The sequence below is a fragment of the Formica exsecta genome, unplaced genomic scaffold (assembly GCF_003651465.1).
Source record: "Formica exsecta isolate Colony F162 unplaced genomic scaffold, ASM365146v1 scaffold140, whole genome shotgun sequence".
NCBI classification, from domain to species: Eukaryota; Metazoa; Arthropoda; class Insecta; order Hymenoptera; family Formicidae; genus Formica; species Formica exsecta.
The window spans coordinates 306681-322935 of NW_021848730.1; the positions used below are offsets into that span (position 1 = coordinate 306681).

The following is a 16255-nucleotide window of genomic DNA, read 5'->3' on the forward strand; positions in this document are numbered from 1 at the left end:
TTTTTGCTAAGTACTTTGAGCCTACAAAATCTCTACACGCAAAGATATAATTATATACAGAGAAAAATATAACGCAATGCGTTTCATATTTTCTCTTATGACGTTATAAAGATTAAAAGCTAACGTTAATTTTAAAACGTTTCGTTTCTTGCGATTAAACGCTAAATTGCTGTTTTGCAAAGACCGAAGCTGTACAGACTCATCGCCAACCGCATCGGCGAATCTGTTTACCGGCGATGTTTACAGGTGTGTAGCGGGCTTAAGAGTCATAGAGCGACATGCGAGTACAGCAGCGGTGGCTCGGATAGACTCGGTTATAATTTAATATGCATCGCGGACAGGGTAATATCCATTAGGGTTACTACGCAAAGCTCGTTACTTGCTGAAGAGAGGAGGAGTGTGTACCTGAAATGAGCCGCCCACTCTCCCCAGTCGGCTCTTTCGCAATTATTTACCGACCTGCAAAGCCCCACCGTTGCCCGCGCGCTTTTTGCAACGTCCGTTTTCATACGCCGTTTTACGGGAGATTGCGAAATAACCGCGGATGCTGCTGCTAAGCGAGAATGCTTAGCCAAATGCTCTCTTGTAATAATTACATAAATTGAACTGGAGGACTGAAATTTTCATTCGCGAACTATCTCCGTGGTATTACGGCAAGTATTATGTTACGTTTTACGGCACACACATTTAGATGTTATACTGCTGAAAAGAAAACATGCTAAAAGGTTGAAAGAAATTGGAATAATTATTGTCATAACAATTGTTATTATCCTTATACTTTTTCTCATTAATTATAATGTGAAAATGGAAACGCTATCAAAAGTTAATTCCTTTTCCGCATTATACGAGTTAATGCACATCTCTATGTGTCAATTTGTCTGAATTAATTAGGACCAGTGCCCTCGCGAGAGTCTCGTATTCTTGTTGATGTTCATTCGCACGAATGAACTAGCAAACTTTGGGGAAATTTGTCAAAGAACATATGCGAATTTGCACAAAAGAGAATAGTAGCAGATATGTCGCTGCGAAATGCCAAGAGAAATTCAGGTGAGTACTGAGTCTAATAGTAATATTCGCACGAAGATGACTATAACGTGTTAACTGTCCCGTTTGTCAGATAAAATAGTTTTAATACCGGCGGAATTTAATTTTACAGATATATATGTAGTTGACGAAGTTTATGTGTCCGTTCCCGTCCAGGTCGCATCGTTATACATTTTCTCGAGAATTCAGGATGTTACTTTAATCTCAATTAACAAAACTCTTTCGGAAGATATAAACTATTGCAAAATTGCAATTAATATCTCCGCGTTCATATTAACGATATTAAAAATTAAAGCAAGCTTAAATTTTTACACAGAGGGAGAATTAATAGATCTATATCTGAGTGATAAAAACAGATGTATTTGATACGGGTATATGGCGTGAGTTTAGGATTAAGAGCGCGCCGGTGGACGCGCGATAATCGGATTATCCCGGCGGCGATTAGCAGCGGCGGATTCCTAAATCCCGGCTATACGAGAAAGGCGAATGGATTGCGGCAGGACCGGCCGCGAAGTTCGAGAACTCGCTGCTAATTCCGAGAGACGACCGACGGGCGCGACAGGACGGGAGCGCACGTACGTTTCGTTACGTGATAAGCCCGCTCTATTCGCACCGAGCACGTACCGTACGTACGTATACGTACGTTACTCTCGCGCGATACCGACGCGAACACGTTCGGACGGCCTTAAAATTCCCGTCGCGTCAAACTGATTATAAAAGAAGAATCGGGAAAGAAGTGGCCGCGCGCGCGAGTTGAAACGGACGTCGTAATTTAGGTCGACGCTGATAAGGAACGTGCCGGTTATTTCTGCCGTTATCCCGCGTCGGATGGTTCCTTTTATATCCGTCTACGACGAGATTAAATAAAATAAAAACGCCGGCGAACGCGACGAGGTTTGTGTGCGAGAGCTCTCCCTCTGCCTCCCTCGCTCCGTCCAATATTTGCCTCGGGCGCGCTACAGTGGAAAATTCGTTCGTAATTTTACGGTCTCTCAAGATCAGAAGTCGCGATCGCGACATAATTTTATATGACAAGACGTCGAATTGGTTAAAAACAAAGAAAGAACACGGTCAAAAGAGACAACCGGCTATGTGCGATCAATTCTTTAAAAAATTTGACAGGGATAGACTAATTCGTGATCGAAGTATATAAAATGTAAACGCAATCTTAAGATAATAATAGTATCGGGTCTCCGTATTGCACAAACAATTTCGACAATGCACATATGTACATATTTGTGCAGAAAACAAAAGTCTCGCAATTTCCGCGACGCGTCTTGCTATATTTTCTCTCTAGTCTTCTTTCTGTACTGCGCGGTACAATCATCCACGGTCGGCTCGGGCAAGAGCTTTGAAACTGACTTTCCACGCCATCTTCCACGTCGCATTCGTCCCTTTGTCGCCGAGAATTAACTTCGTTGCAGCACAGAGTAGCGTGCGTCTTTTCGAATTAATTCTAACGAGCGCTTTGTACCTCGCGCTCCCGCGCATTCGCTTTCCTCAACGACCAAGAGAATCCAGATGAAAGATATCACGACTGCTACGAAGTGATGTCGACTACATGTATGGTATTCTGCCTAGAGTAATTATGCTGTTTGTCACTGATTTAGACGACTCATTATTTAAAAATCGCCTTCAGCGATGTTCGAAAGACATTGCAAAACGCAGAAATTTCCAATGTTTTTTAAATCGTACATCAAATCGTACGTCAAATTTTGATGCTAAACGGAAAAATAATATTCTGTTCTTCTTTATAATTTAAAACGGATGTTAAACATAAAGTTAAATTACGCTGATTAAATTATCATAATTTAATCGCAAGCTTTGCTATTATTAAAGAGCTGCGATCAAATCGATTCGCGCAGTATCTCGCGCTTGTGTTAATTAAAATTATTTTAAAAAATGTATATTTATTTAAAAATTACTCACATATAATGCAGCAGTAGAGAGGAAAGAAGGCACGACTTACCTGTAACAGAATAAAAATAATCCATAATTATTGACAAAGTAAGAAAAGAAAGTTCGCAAATAAATAAATGCAAACATAGAGCGCGAGAAATTAGCTCGGATTTCGCGCGAGAATGCAAAAACAAATGAAAATTTATAGAATAAAAAAAGCTCGCAGCATCATAAAGCGCAATAAAAGATTAGCCAGAGGAGTCTTTCTTATTTCCGCCCTCAACAGCTGGCAAATACGTACGCGGAAAATAACGCGGTTAATTGCGGCAATTTTGTAGCACCGCGCGCGCACCTATTGCGGCTTATGTATAATATATAAAAGTTTATTATGCCGTCAGAGCGTCGCAGCGACGTTAAATGATAAAAGGGCGGAGTCGCAAGGGATTCATAGCTTTCGCATTTATATCGCCATTTTCAACGGTCCATGGCAAACATTCGTAACAAGCTCGTTTCGCGCGTAAAAAAAAAGTTGATGAGGGACGCGCAGCGGCAATTAACATTCATTTCATCGGCGTTGTTCGATATGACGGCAACGACGACCAACGATACGGAACGACGATAAATCGCAATTTACGCGCGCCATTTTTCATCGTACAAGCGTCAGTGCTTTCTGCGGCGGACGATTTTTTTCGTCGAATAATATTTTCGTTATTCTGGTTAATCGGGATTGACTCACGGAACGATGAAAGTCGTTTACGATGAAAGTTATTCGCAATGAAAGGATTGAAACTTTGAGCGATATAATTGATTTTGTTTTTACGCGTTTCTGTTAAACGGTAATAAAAGCCTCGTCGGGCTTGTCGGCGGAATTGAAATGGATTTATGAGACTGATCCTTCCTCGAGATATACGTCGGGTGTCGAAATCGCAGGCGCGTAAATAGCCGACAATGCGGTTATGCTAATCGGCCGCCACCGCGTAACTCGGCCAATCGCTCGATAAATCGACAAAATAAATTGGTTTTCGATAACATTACCGTGAAAATGCTTGCGCCTGAAGGAACAAGAAGGGGTCAAAAGAGAGCAAGTCATGAGCGTCCCGAGGGTGGGCCTGGTAGACGAGGATCTTCGAGAACGAAGGAACCTTCGGCTCGCTCGAACGGGTCAGCTCTTTGTCACTCGAGGGTCCTTTAAGCCACTTTACGTGTTAGCTGATCCCGTGTCGACACGACTACACCTGATCTTCGTTTATTCCCCGCCCACCTGCGTCTTGACTACATCCTTAAACACGGTCTTAAAAGTCCCATAATACACGTAATATGTAAGGGAAGAAGAGAAAGAGAGCGACAGAAAATGCGATTAATTTTATATCTAAAAACTTATGTAAACTTGTAATATATATAAAAACATTATTTTTTCTTTATTTCTCTTTCTCTCTACATTTATCCATCTATTTATCTATCTCTTTCGTATGTACCGCGTGTTATACGATTTTTAAAACCATGTTTTTGGATGACTATGTAATCAATTTGATACGTAAAATTCAAAAAGTAGCTATATATGGTTAAGAGTTCTTTATTGCAACGAAGAAAAATTAATAGAATTTAATGAATGTCAAAAACAGAATATAAATATGGCGCAAGAGATATTGATTTCTAATAAACGTAAATGATGGCACGACCAGATGGAAGAAATATATAGGCGTCCGCGTATATTGACATGTGCGAAACATTATAGGAAAAGGAAAAGGAAAGGAAAGGAAAAAAGAAAGAGGACTTGGTAATTTACATCTCAGGGTAATTCACATCACGTCAAACGTGGACGGTGTTATAAAAGAATAGCGGTAGATTTAGCTTATAGGGAAAAGGGCATTATCAGCCACCTGCTGTTTCTCTCACCAACTATTCCCCTAACAAAATGTATGGAAAGTGTCGGGGAAGTCTTCGATTTCGAGGGAATGTTAAAAAGAACATTTATACAATGTTTCTTACAATGAAATAGAATGGCAGAAATTTTTTCAAAAAACAGAATTATATATGAAAAACCGCGCTGGATTTTTCTAAATAAACATAAAACTAAAAACAAAAGAACATTCGAGAAAGCTACATTTAAAAAAAAAAAAAAAAGATTTGAGATTACGTTTATAAAAGTTTCCAAAGATAAAAATTGTGCTGTCATAAATGGATGAATTCTCTCTTATATCTTAAAATCTCGAGAATAAAAAAAATCTACCAACAATACAGCTTTATAAAGATGGTAAAATGCGGTAGATAAAAATCGCATTTTCGTAGTGTTTCAGCAAATGAATAAAAAAGAATAAAAAAAAGAACTGTGCAACTTTATTTTGAGAATCATACGCACACCACATATACACATATCGGTTTACATATAATTTTTTTTTCAATTGACCATACTTTCGTGGCTTAATTATAGATTAAAATAATGAAGCCCCTGTTTTATATTTCAACATGTTAAACTTTCCGTAAAGGAGTCGCTGCGAGAATTTTAAATATATGATGCATGGTTATTTGATATTATTCATATAATGAACACTTGCCGCTAATTAAAAATATTATACTATTCAGAAGAAGGAAGAAGGCATGGATTGGTTAAAGTATAGAAATAAAAATATTTGGTTATCTAATATGTACGAAATTCATATTTATTAATTCACGGAGTATATTTTACATAAAATATGAATAATTTTTTTCAATCTCCCTTTATCTCAATATTATATTTAAAAATAACTCTTCCGAAATTATATATTAAAAAATGACTTTTTGCTTGATAAATAGTTTTGTTTAGTTTTAGTTCTCTATGTATACATGATGTTCAAAAAATATCATTCAATATTTATATGGTAGATAGAACACACCATACTGAGTAAAAAAAACCTTAGTAAACATAGACCGAAAGTTCAACTGTTTCTGAGATATAAACATTTTTGTTAGCATCATGATTGATGTACTGGCTTCTACGTGTCGCATGCGATGTTTATCTCAGTGTTTATAAACCGTGTTTTGAATGTGTCCTCATTCAATTACCATACATACTTCATAACAGAAGATTTCACCGGCGATCAGTCAGTTGTCATCAGCCGGCGATTACGGATCTTTGCGATTCGTAAGAAGAAGATGCCAAGCGTGTATGGAAATGGAAGGAGAACACTTTTTATAAATATCGAGATGAAGATTTAGACAGATTATCTTTTTCTCACGTCGCATGCGACATGTAGAATCCAGCAAGTCAATCATGATACAAAAATGTTTATATCTCAGAAATGGTTGAGCTTTCGGACTTATATTTACTAAGATTTTTTTACTTAATATGGTGTGTCCTACCATATAAATATTAAATGATTTTATTGAACATCCTGTATAAAATAATTTAATTTTTGCGGTAATTATTATAGCGATATATGAATAAATAAATTTCAGAGTTCAACTCATATTTCAAGAGAATTTGCAAACGGATACTTTCTATATCGCATAATATTCGTTGAGTATAAGCTTATAAACTTATAAGCGATCGCGATATATCGAGAAGGTAAAAGATGTCTCAAAATTTTTGCTCAGAAAGGCCGATTAGGCGCATCTCCTCCGCACGTTTCTTCCGGGAGAAGTTTTTGCGAGGTCGGGCGAGCTCGTGCAATCGACCATTTATGTCCCGATATACATAACGTGCTTCGCATTCGTGTCGTACTGTCGATAGAAAAGTCGTAAAGATAGCAACGAGCGGGCGCGTTCGCGGATGCTTCTTATAGTGTACAAGATTCATTCAAAAGTACAGTGATAAGAGTCGAATGCAGCGCGTGGCTTTTACGCGATTACGCGCACATACAAGTGATCAAGTAGAAAAGTATTCTGTCTGCACGCGAAAGCAATAATAGCTACGTGAAAATGCTTTCGTCATTCAATCTTCGCGTCGCGTTAAAAATCGCTAGAATATCGCTTACACAAGGAAACAACAAGAATTGCGAAAATAAATGCAAGACAAAAATCGCATGACAAGTAAGAGAGGCAAATGCAATTAATTTTAAAAATCGCTGATCATTATGTGTTAGATTAAAATTAAATATCGTAAAATGTTGGAACGTAAAATATTTGAAGATCCTAAAATTTTTGCTAAATCGTATATTTTCATAAAATATCTACATCGTCAAGAATCTGGGCTGAGCGGATGCAGTTAATGTAACGGTCGATTTGTTATTGCGCTATCTTTAACATTTACACGTCATTAACGGCGTTAGCAACGTCGATAAGCACGTCGTTGAATTTTGCATGGAAATTTTGTAATATATGAGAAAATTTGTAAATCTTCCATTTATCTCCTTTATGTCTTTTTTTTCTGCATGTCACGACAAGACTAATCTTACTATAATAAAATGAGAAAGAATTTCTGTACAAATTATTATTAATGTAAAAATGAATATTACTCTGCAATTCTTCAGAAAGAGAATACTTCAAATAATTAGTATATTTATCGCAATTAAACATCAATTAATTACATCAGATAAATCAATTTACTAAAAATCAATTTATATTATAAATATTACAATTTTTAAATCAGTTTCATTTATTATATTATCAAAAATATATCAAAAAGTATCCATATCGTTGTTTAAAATTTTTTTTAAATTAATTAGTTAATTAGTTAATTAATATTTATCGCAATTAAACAACAATTAATTACATCAGATAAATCAATTTACTAAAAATCAATTTATATTACAAATATTACAATTTTTAAATCAATTTCATTTATTATATATTATCAAAAATATATCAAAAAGTATCCATATCGTTGTTTTAAAATTTTTTTCTGCAACGATACATGGTATGCTAAAATTCTCGATTTAATCTAATGATAGAATAATTATCGAATAAATAAGACTAAATTCTATCAAAGTTGAAGGTTCTAGGACTAGAATATCGTTAGCCTTACCCTTTCATTGGCGGCCGCATTGAAGTCTGAGATGGAGAACGTATCGACGATGGAGTCGAAGCGCACGAGCTTTTTCGGATGATGGGTTTTCTTCGAACGCGGACAAAGCGAGCACATGGCTGGATCTGTCGGCGTAGTCGGGGGCATATTCGAGAACGTTTTCTCACACGGATTGCGTCGACACTGCGATTAAGTTTTCACTGCGAACCAGCGCGCCCGAATCACTCGCGACGATCGCGAATCGAATATTTAAAGTTGTCCGACTGTGGTTTTTGCAGACAAGACACACAATATTTCTCGCGTTTCGCGCAAAATCGTATTTTCGTTATCTTCGCGATGCAATCTCGGCCGGATAATTAAAAGATTGTTCATTCTGGGAGTGATCGTTTTTAACGCGCGCTCTTCGTTTAGCAGTGCTCTTGTAATACCGTTACTATTTTGAATGTTTTCAGTGTTGCCAACTTATAATAGTTTTTACAAAAATAATCTAATAATTAAAAAGTACTTTTTGCGTTGATAGTCCTCTTTTAAACACTTTCCTATATATTTACGACGATTATTAACAACTTTGTGGGAAAAATATTAGAAACAATTACGAAATTATATGTATTTTTATCGCAAAATAGCTATTGTATTTTCAAACTATGTGTGAATAACAGACGGCGATAGACAGTAGGCGACATCTGACAGCAACCAGTCTCCACCAATGTGCATTGGTCGATATAGAAGGAATTCACGCCTTACATGCAACTGCAAAACTGCAGTACCGTCCGAATAAATCTATCATAGAGGGCTGCAAAATCCGATCGTTATATTTAAAAAATGTAAAAGATCTTCCTCGTCTCTTTTCGTAAGTAAAAGTTCAATTTCAGTTTCAGATTGTTTTACTCATTTGACATACTACATATTTCTTAAAGATTTTGCGAAATATTATGCCTCCCTCTCGTTCTGTCTGTTTTTTTTCGGAATGAATAATCGCTTCAGAACCGTTCTACTCGTATCGCAATTTTTCAACGGCTGTCCATTTCGGTCAGTTACACGTCAGTTGCTCTTTAGCATATATTGCCACTAATTACTCGCTATTTTCTGAGCTGTTCCAGTTAGAAGTTTATACTTGTAAATTACTCGCAGTAATTTGTTGCACAGTTATTTCTCGTTTCTTCGTAAATTGCAATGCGATTCATTAGTAAAACTTCATAACCTAATTTAATTCTCTTAAAGTCGTTTAACAGAAACCGAGTAAATAAGAATCGTAGTAGTTCTTTAATCAAGACAGAGATCGATTTTATTCCTGGTAGAAATATTTGACATATTTTATCATATTTTTATATCGAATTGCACACATACATACACACACATCCGCATAGACATATATATACAAGTATGCTTAAATAATTTCAGATTCTGAAATGAAGCTTAGAGAAGTCAACGTCAACGAGAACACTTTAATTGCATAAAGTGCATCGTATTACAACAATGCGAAAAAATCAAGTTTCCAGCGAATAGAAAGGAAGGACGATTTCGCTTGAATGCACGCTTCCAAGGTATATTTGGTCTGACGTGCGTCTGACGGAAATGCAATTGAGTTACCGATGTCGACTTCGTTTTTCAACACGCTTCGGTGAGTTAACAGAATGTTCCTCTTTTTCATGACGTAGCTTCTATTCGCGCTATATATCTTTTCAAAATGTTATAAATAATTGCGAATTAGATGCATTGTGAGAGATATTCGACTAACGATACTTGAGAATAATGAGCTCATTACCGATATTTGAACTTTATATTCAAATCGATCTATCAAAAGAAAATTATTATAAGAGAACAGAAATACTTTTAATAATGCCATTTTTATTAAAAATGAAAGTGAGATGTGTCTCTTTAAGTCCGAAAATGCACGAGATCCAACTTTTGTGCCACTTTATCTCTGATTCATATATATAAAAATTGAAATGAAACAAATAATTTGTCCTTTTTTTTAAGCACATTAAAATATAAATACTAGATTAATGTTGACTAGTTTATTTCATATTTCTCGTAAATACACATATTTTATTCGTGTAAACACGCGGAAAGTGACAAATCGATTGCAAACGGAAGTTTCTCAGTTACTGCATGTGCGCGTGTAACTAATCGATGTTTCCCTAAACGTGAATGAATTGCGCGTGTCTACTGTAGACAGAGGACTAATCGGCGCGGTTGTTTTAATTACTCAGCCGTAAACGCGATGTAACTTCTGACGCCAATGGCGCATGAATGTTGGAATAGTTTACGTGAATTTTGCTAATTGAAAAATATTTGTACATATACGCGTTTGCTTTCAATCGCTTGTCTATTTCTTTACGAGAAATAAAAAACTGTTTCAAAAAAATAATCAATATCGCAAGTTGTACCTATTAATCAAATTTATTAAATCTATTAATTTATAAAATCTATTGCCAAGTCATTGTTCCATTATTGATATTAGATTTATCCTCTTCATTTATTTTATATAATTTTTATGCAACATATAAATTGATCCTATATTATAATCAAATAATAAAAATAAAACATCTTTGTCACACATAGTCGAAAAGAGAAAGCACACACTTTCTGTCATTTCGAATCGAGACGCTAATTGGTATTTGGTGTTAATGCGTGAGTTAGCATTATTATCATGAAGAGAAATAACGAGAAATTCACACATCGATTCATCGCGTTTGAAGTCTTGCTTCAATATTTGTTATCGATCATCACTGTGACTTCAAATACAATAAATAAACGTAACGTGCAGTAACGTGCAATCGTTACTGACCGCCTCTATACACACGTACATAAATATCGATTCGAATATGAAGGGTATATGATAGACTTGACCATTTGCATAATAGTAATAAAATAGTAAATGCAATGTACTAAAGATCATTGTCTAGTGTGGTTTTTAAAAAAAAAATTGACTCTAACTTGTAAAGATATTTTTCTCTCTCTTTTTTTAATCGTTTGACAAAAACTTATAGTTTTTAAATGCCACATAATACAATAGAGGCTAATGTGTTTCCAAATTTTACACTTTATTAAATACACTTTATAAAAAGAAAGACATGTATTGCAAAAATATAGTCGCACAATATTTATCTAGCACACGATGAGAAACGAGCATAAAAAGACAATTTAAAGTGATTACAGTTTCCACGCGTGCTTATAATTACAAGAAGCGTAACGAATATTTCGCAACATGTATTTTCTACGATGTGATTTTAATTAAAACGCATTTTCTCGTGTACTTTGAAGTAAATATAAAACGTGGTAAACAATCCGCTTTACAAACCGCCATACGTTGCACGATTCAAAGAAAAAATGATAAAATCGCTCGCGGTTGTTTAAGACAAAGTTAATGAACGCATTTCGTGTTTATATTTTGATTCTAAAATATTTTATTTGAAATATGTTTTTAAAATTAATTGGATTTATTTTTTTTTGTTCTTTTTGTCAAGTCAAATATTTACTGCTCATGTCTAATATTGACTATATCTAATTCAGTAACATCAGAATATAGATTGACCTATTTGACTCTTAACACTAACTATTTGTCTCCTTCTACATTAGAAGGATCCAATGAAATAACCAATTAGAAATAGCCAATTCCATTTGCACTAAAGATAATTCAGTGTGCCCTAAAATTGCACATAAAATTGTTTTAAAAAAACACCTTTGTATAAGAATGATCTCTCTTTTTTTAAATACGGTTAATTTTTAATTCTCTAATGATCTCGATATAGGAATTTTACATATCGTTGCAACGATTAACTATTTGCTCTTATGAAGCATGTGACGAATAAATAGTTGGCAATTTAAAGACACTAAATATGCCAAGATCTATAGGCATTATCCGCAGTAGTTGATAAATGAACATTCCAACATAGTAATCGCAGATCTGTAGCACACTCTGGTGAACTATGGAGGTCGGTCGATAACATCACGCATTAGCTGGAACGACCCGGTAGTCTGATTGGCATTTTATAGTCACGATAGTACACGTCGGTGTATTTACAAAGCAAGTTGCAAACTTTACAATCTCGGCAAAAAATTTTTCCCCTTAGCTTCGAACTTATCAACACAAAAATCAGAACTCTTTTGCGTGCAATTATACGATATTTCTGTTACTTTAAAGAGTTCTTTAGGAAGAGTTTTATGAGGGTGATCGTTTTTCCCTTCGGTGTATCCGTCACGGGATCGATAAACGATTTGAATTATTCAATCAGATATTCTCGATGAATGCCACGAAGCGTTGCACAGGCATGAGTTAAATTTACACTAGCTCACCATCGGTATCTCCTTAAATAGTCTACAATTCCGCTCGCTTCTTTCAATTTATTTAAACGACACGGAAAGGATTTAGGAAAATAAAAAAAAAGATATATGTGTTTATTATATATGTATATAAATTGAAAATAATAAGAATTATTTTATAAGTATCAAATCATAGATACATAATTATATCCTAAATTTTAAACCAGAATTAATTATTACTATTTTTTTAGGGAACAAAATATGTATTTTTTTTTTACCATCTCAATGCAATTATGTTGCAATCAAAACATGACGTATCTAATTTCGACTTACGCCTCTCGCGAACGCCAGCTGTTCCCGAAGAAAGGTCACCGACAAGTTTCTTAGCGGCAAATGATTTATCACCGCACTATTCTATTACAGGCGGTACAATGATTGCGTTTCAATAAGCCACGATGAAGAGTAAACGCGCACGTCATCTTGCGCGATGCACATCCGTCGCGCACGTGTGCGACGTACGTATATGGCGTGCGATTTGCGACCTGCGTAGGAAACACCTGCGTTCGCAGGAAGTCACGACTTAGCGTCTCTGCGAGAACAGCGTGTCGTTAAATACCACGTGCTCGTTGTCCGATAAATCTCAACGAGGAAACACGATGTCGCCAAGGCCGACGTTCATTATACATACAATTCCTGTTTATTTATTCGACCAATATTGCAGAATTTTGCAATGCTATTTGCATATCGCGCGAATATATATACGACGAATTACATGTGACTTTAATTGAATCCTGTTATACAACCTCAATTTCATCTGTGACCCTATTACGCGAATAAATTTATTTCGTTGCCTGGCTTGGAAATGATGCTATCCGTTGGGAAAAGGTAAAAAAACGTAAAGTAGGATAAAATAAAGTTGGACTAAATAAACGTTTCGCCTTAGAGTTGCATTAACCAAATTGAAATGCACGATCCGAAGAGGAAGAAAAGTGCTCAAGTACTCTGACGTTTACACCAGATTTATATTTATGAGATTAATGCCTTTCGGAAGCGTTTTGCCGGAAATATGAAGTGTTGCAATTAATTTCATGACATTAATTTGCAATGGAGTTAACTGGAATAGAGCGCTATCGCAACGGATTCGCGACGCGGGTTTTAAAAAGTGCAATTTCCAGGCCGTCGCCTCGTACGCTGACCTGTATCACTGACTTTGTACACTTGCGATATGTGTTCAACGGACCAAGCCTCATTACATAGTCTTGACACGTATGTTGATTTGAGCGCACCCTTTGCATTTCTCACATAATTTGCATTGGATGCATTTGCGGTGACATTTTACGCGATGATATTATCGATGACCCAACCGTTATCGAGAAATCGATTCGCCAAATATTTTGATAGTAATCAAAGCCCGAATGATGATACGTGCAAAGATAAATAAGTGAGCGAAGTCAACACTGTGGCACACATTAATTTAATAATACTAATAGTTACGGCCGTCTGTACTAGATTGTTTTTCAACAGCAAATGAATTGAGAGAGAGAGAGAGAGAGAGAGAGCGCATAAAAGTTATAAATTCTCTCGAAATTCCTTTCGGATAACTAAATTTTAAATTCCTGCATAATAATATCAAGCTTATTCAAATAGAGAAGTAAATTAACGTTTTCTGATAATGATATTTAAATCTCGTAGTCTCAAGGAAATACCGAAATGCCGTTTCTTAATATAATTTGTTAATGCTTGCAATTGAATTGCATTAATGAATTTCGGTGTGTATGTGTATTCTTTTATCTATAAATAATTCAAAATTTATTTCCAACATTATTAATAATAAATGTATTAAAGTTATAATCATTAATTATTCATTAGTCCTCGAGATTAATAGAAGTTAATAAACTTTCGAAGCAAAAGTTCGAGTTTTATCTCAGAGATAGTCAATCTAATCTCACATCATATATACATATACATACACGTATACACAGAAAGGAGAGGAGTGCCAAGTGAGCAACGAGTAACACACACATGCATGTCGGATTCATCCCAAAAATTCAACATTAATTCAACATTTCATCACGCTTTATCGAAGAGAATACGATCGCGATGAACAATGCAGAATAATTACCGAGTAAGGAGAGAGTCGTCTTTTCGACGTGCCCTGTCCGACGCGACGTGAAAGAACGAATACACATTGTGCACTTGCAAGCACGGCTATAATATATGTGCACACTATGTGACAAAACACTCTTTAAATACCTCATAATGAACGGCCGCGCTCTCGCGCAAGAGCATCTTACGTACGCGCCTCTGCATGACCGGATGCTGCATATAGAGATAACGACGGCGCTCCCTCTCGCTTTCCCAGTGGAAAGCGCGAGCTTTAATCTGGGGGAGCTTGCGGGCCGTAGTCGCGAGCACTGACCTACGTCACTGAGCGCACTTGGAATACTAGCGAGCACACATCGTTGGCTGCGCCGTGTGTAGGTGTGTTTTCCATATATATGTGGGTGATCCTCGTTCTCTGTTTCTCTCTCGGTTGTGTCGCGGACTACTTATATATCTATCTATCTACCCGCCTATCTCCGTGTATACTCGTGTGCGCGCGTTATACATATCGGGAGAGCTGTACATATGCATTCGTGTCAGTGTGACCGACTGCACGAACTGCACCGCCACCTCGCGAAAACTGCATCCACCCTCGGGAGAGACCACATCCAACCCCGAAACAATCCCGCCGGAATGCTTTCGGGGATCGCGGCCTCATTGAAACGGCGACTCGCTGCGCTCCGGAAACTTGAATGCTGACAAGTGCATTGTTATCATAGCGAGGCTCGCCGCTGGCTGATGGTGTTTCATCGCGATGTTGATGATTACTTTGAAGCGGCTCGACTCGGACGCGGAGTTGTCGTGGAACCGTCACAAATATTACTTTCGAGAACTGTCACTAATGCAGTCGCGACACACGAAGTGTCATTGCAAGGAAAAAGATTATAGCCTGTATAACGAGGTCCAAAGGAAGTTGCGCAAAATTTTTAATTAAAACATTAATTCGTTGGCATAAGAATTTTTTTATTAAAATTAACAGAATATTTATCATATAATGTATGATAACTATATATTCGAAAAATAATATATTCATCGAATACACAAGTCTTACAAAACAGAATTGTTTTGCAAGATTTCTAATTTTTATTGCATTTCTTTCTTAATCTTTTTCAAAGTCTTGGATCTTTGTAATGTGGCGAATAGTTATAGAAAAAGATCCAATTAGGCGGTCAACTTTGCAATCAGTTTGCAACGAGATTTTACGCGTCGTATATTGTCCGCAAGACAACGAGTGGAAACTTCATTGTTTCGGTAAACGAATTACGAACGGTTTCTGATAAGCGTCTAGAAATGTTTACACTGAAAAATACAGAGTCGAAGGCAATTCGGCGGAGAGCTCTCGACGCTTGCGGTCGTCCAAAATCGATATTGTCTGCCGGTGTGTTGCTTTCAAGAGCACTCTCGGTAAATAAAAAACAAAAAAAAAAGAAACGAATAAAAATAAGAGAGGAACAGAGAGAAATCATTGCGGTAGCTTTTAATTAAAAGCATCCGCTGTGCGGTGCGAACAATGCAGCCATTGTATTGCGTGCCGTTTGACAGTCGGCTGCCAGAATGCACTATTTTATGCGATATTTTCCGTATATAAAGAGAAATCACTCTTTCAATGGAAGATATCGATCGTTAACGGATCGTTGTTATTACTAAATGAAGAATTTTCCGTGCTGATGCAGCATCCAGCGAGATGTCCATTCATGCATACATGTTTATTCTTTCATTTCAATCTGCGGAAGATATCACGTGGACATCCATCAAATGTTTACAATAGGTAAAAAGAAAGAATCTTTACACAAGGTATATTGACAAGACAGAGAGAAAGAGAGAATATAATTTACAATTATATATTCCTCTATGAAAGATATCAATTTTATATATGTGCTTGAAATATCCATACCTCGAATAAATACAAGTGAATCGCGGCAAGAAAAGTAAAAATATCATATAATGTTTAATGCGAATAACGTTACGTTTAATCCTGATATTTCGATAAAAAAAAAAAAA

General features: G+C 36.2%; 1 protein-coding gene across 15 annotated transcripts in view; it reads right to left on the bottom strand.

Moving 5' to 3' along the window:
• The window catches only part of LOC115246207 (disks large 1 tumor suppressor protein), a 496657-nt gene that overhangs the window by 188993 nt on the left and 291409 nt on the right, over window positions 1-16255 (bottom strand). The window contains exon 1 of one of the 15 annotated variants that reach the window (XM_029824895.1): window positions 7886-8426. The exons of the other annotated variants lie outside the window; for them this stretch is intronic. Coding sequence (XP_029680755.1) covers window positions 7886-8032 — 147 coding nt within the window. The 5' untranslated portion in view covers window positions 8033-8426. Of the gene's footprint in view, window positions 1-7885; window positions 8427-16255 lie in introns of those variants that run through there. 15 annotated transcript variants of the gene reach the window in all.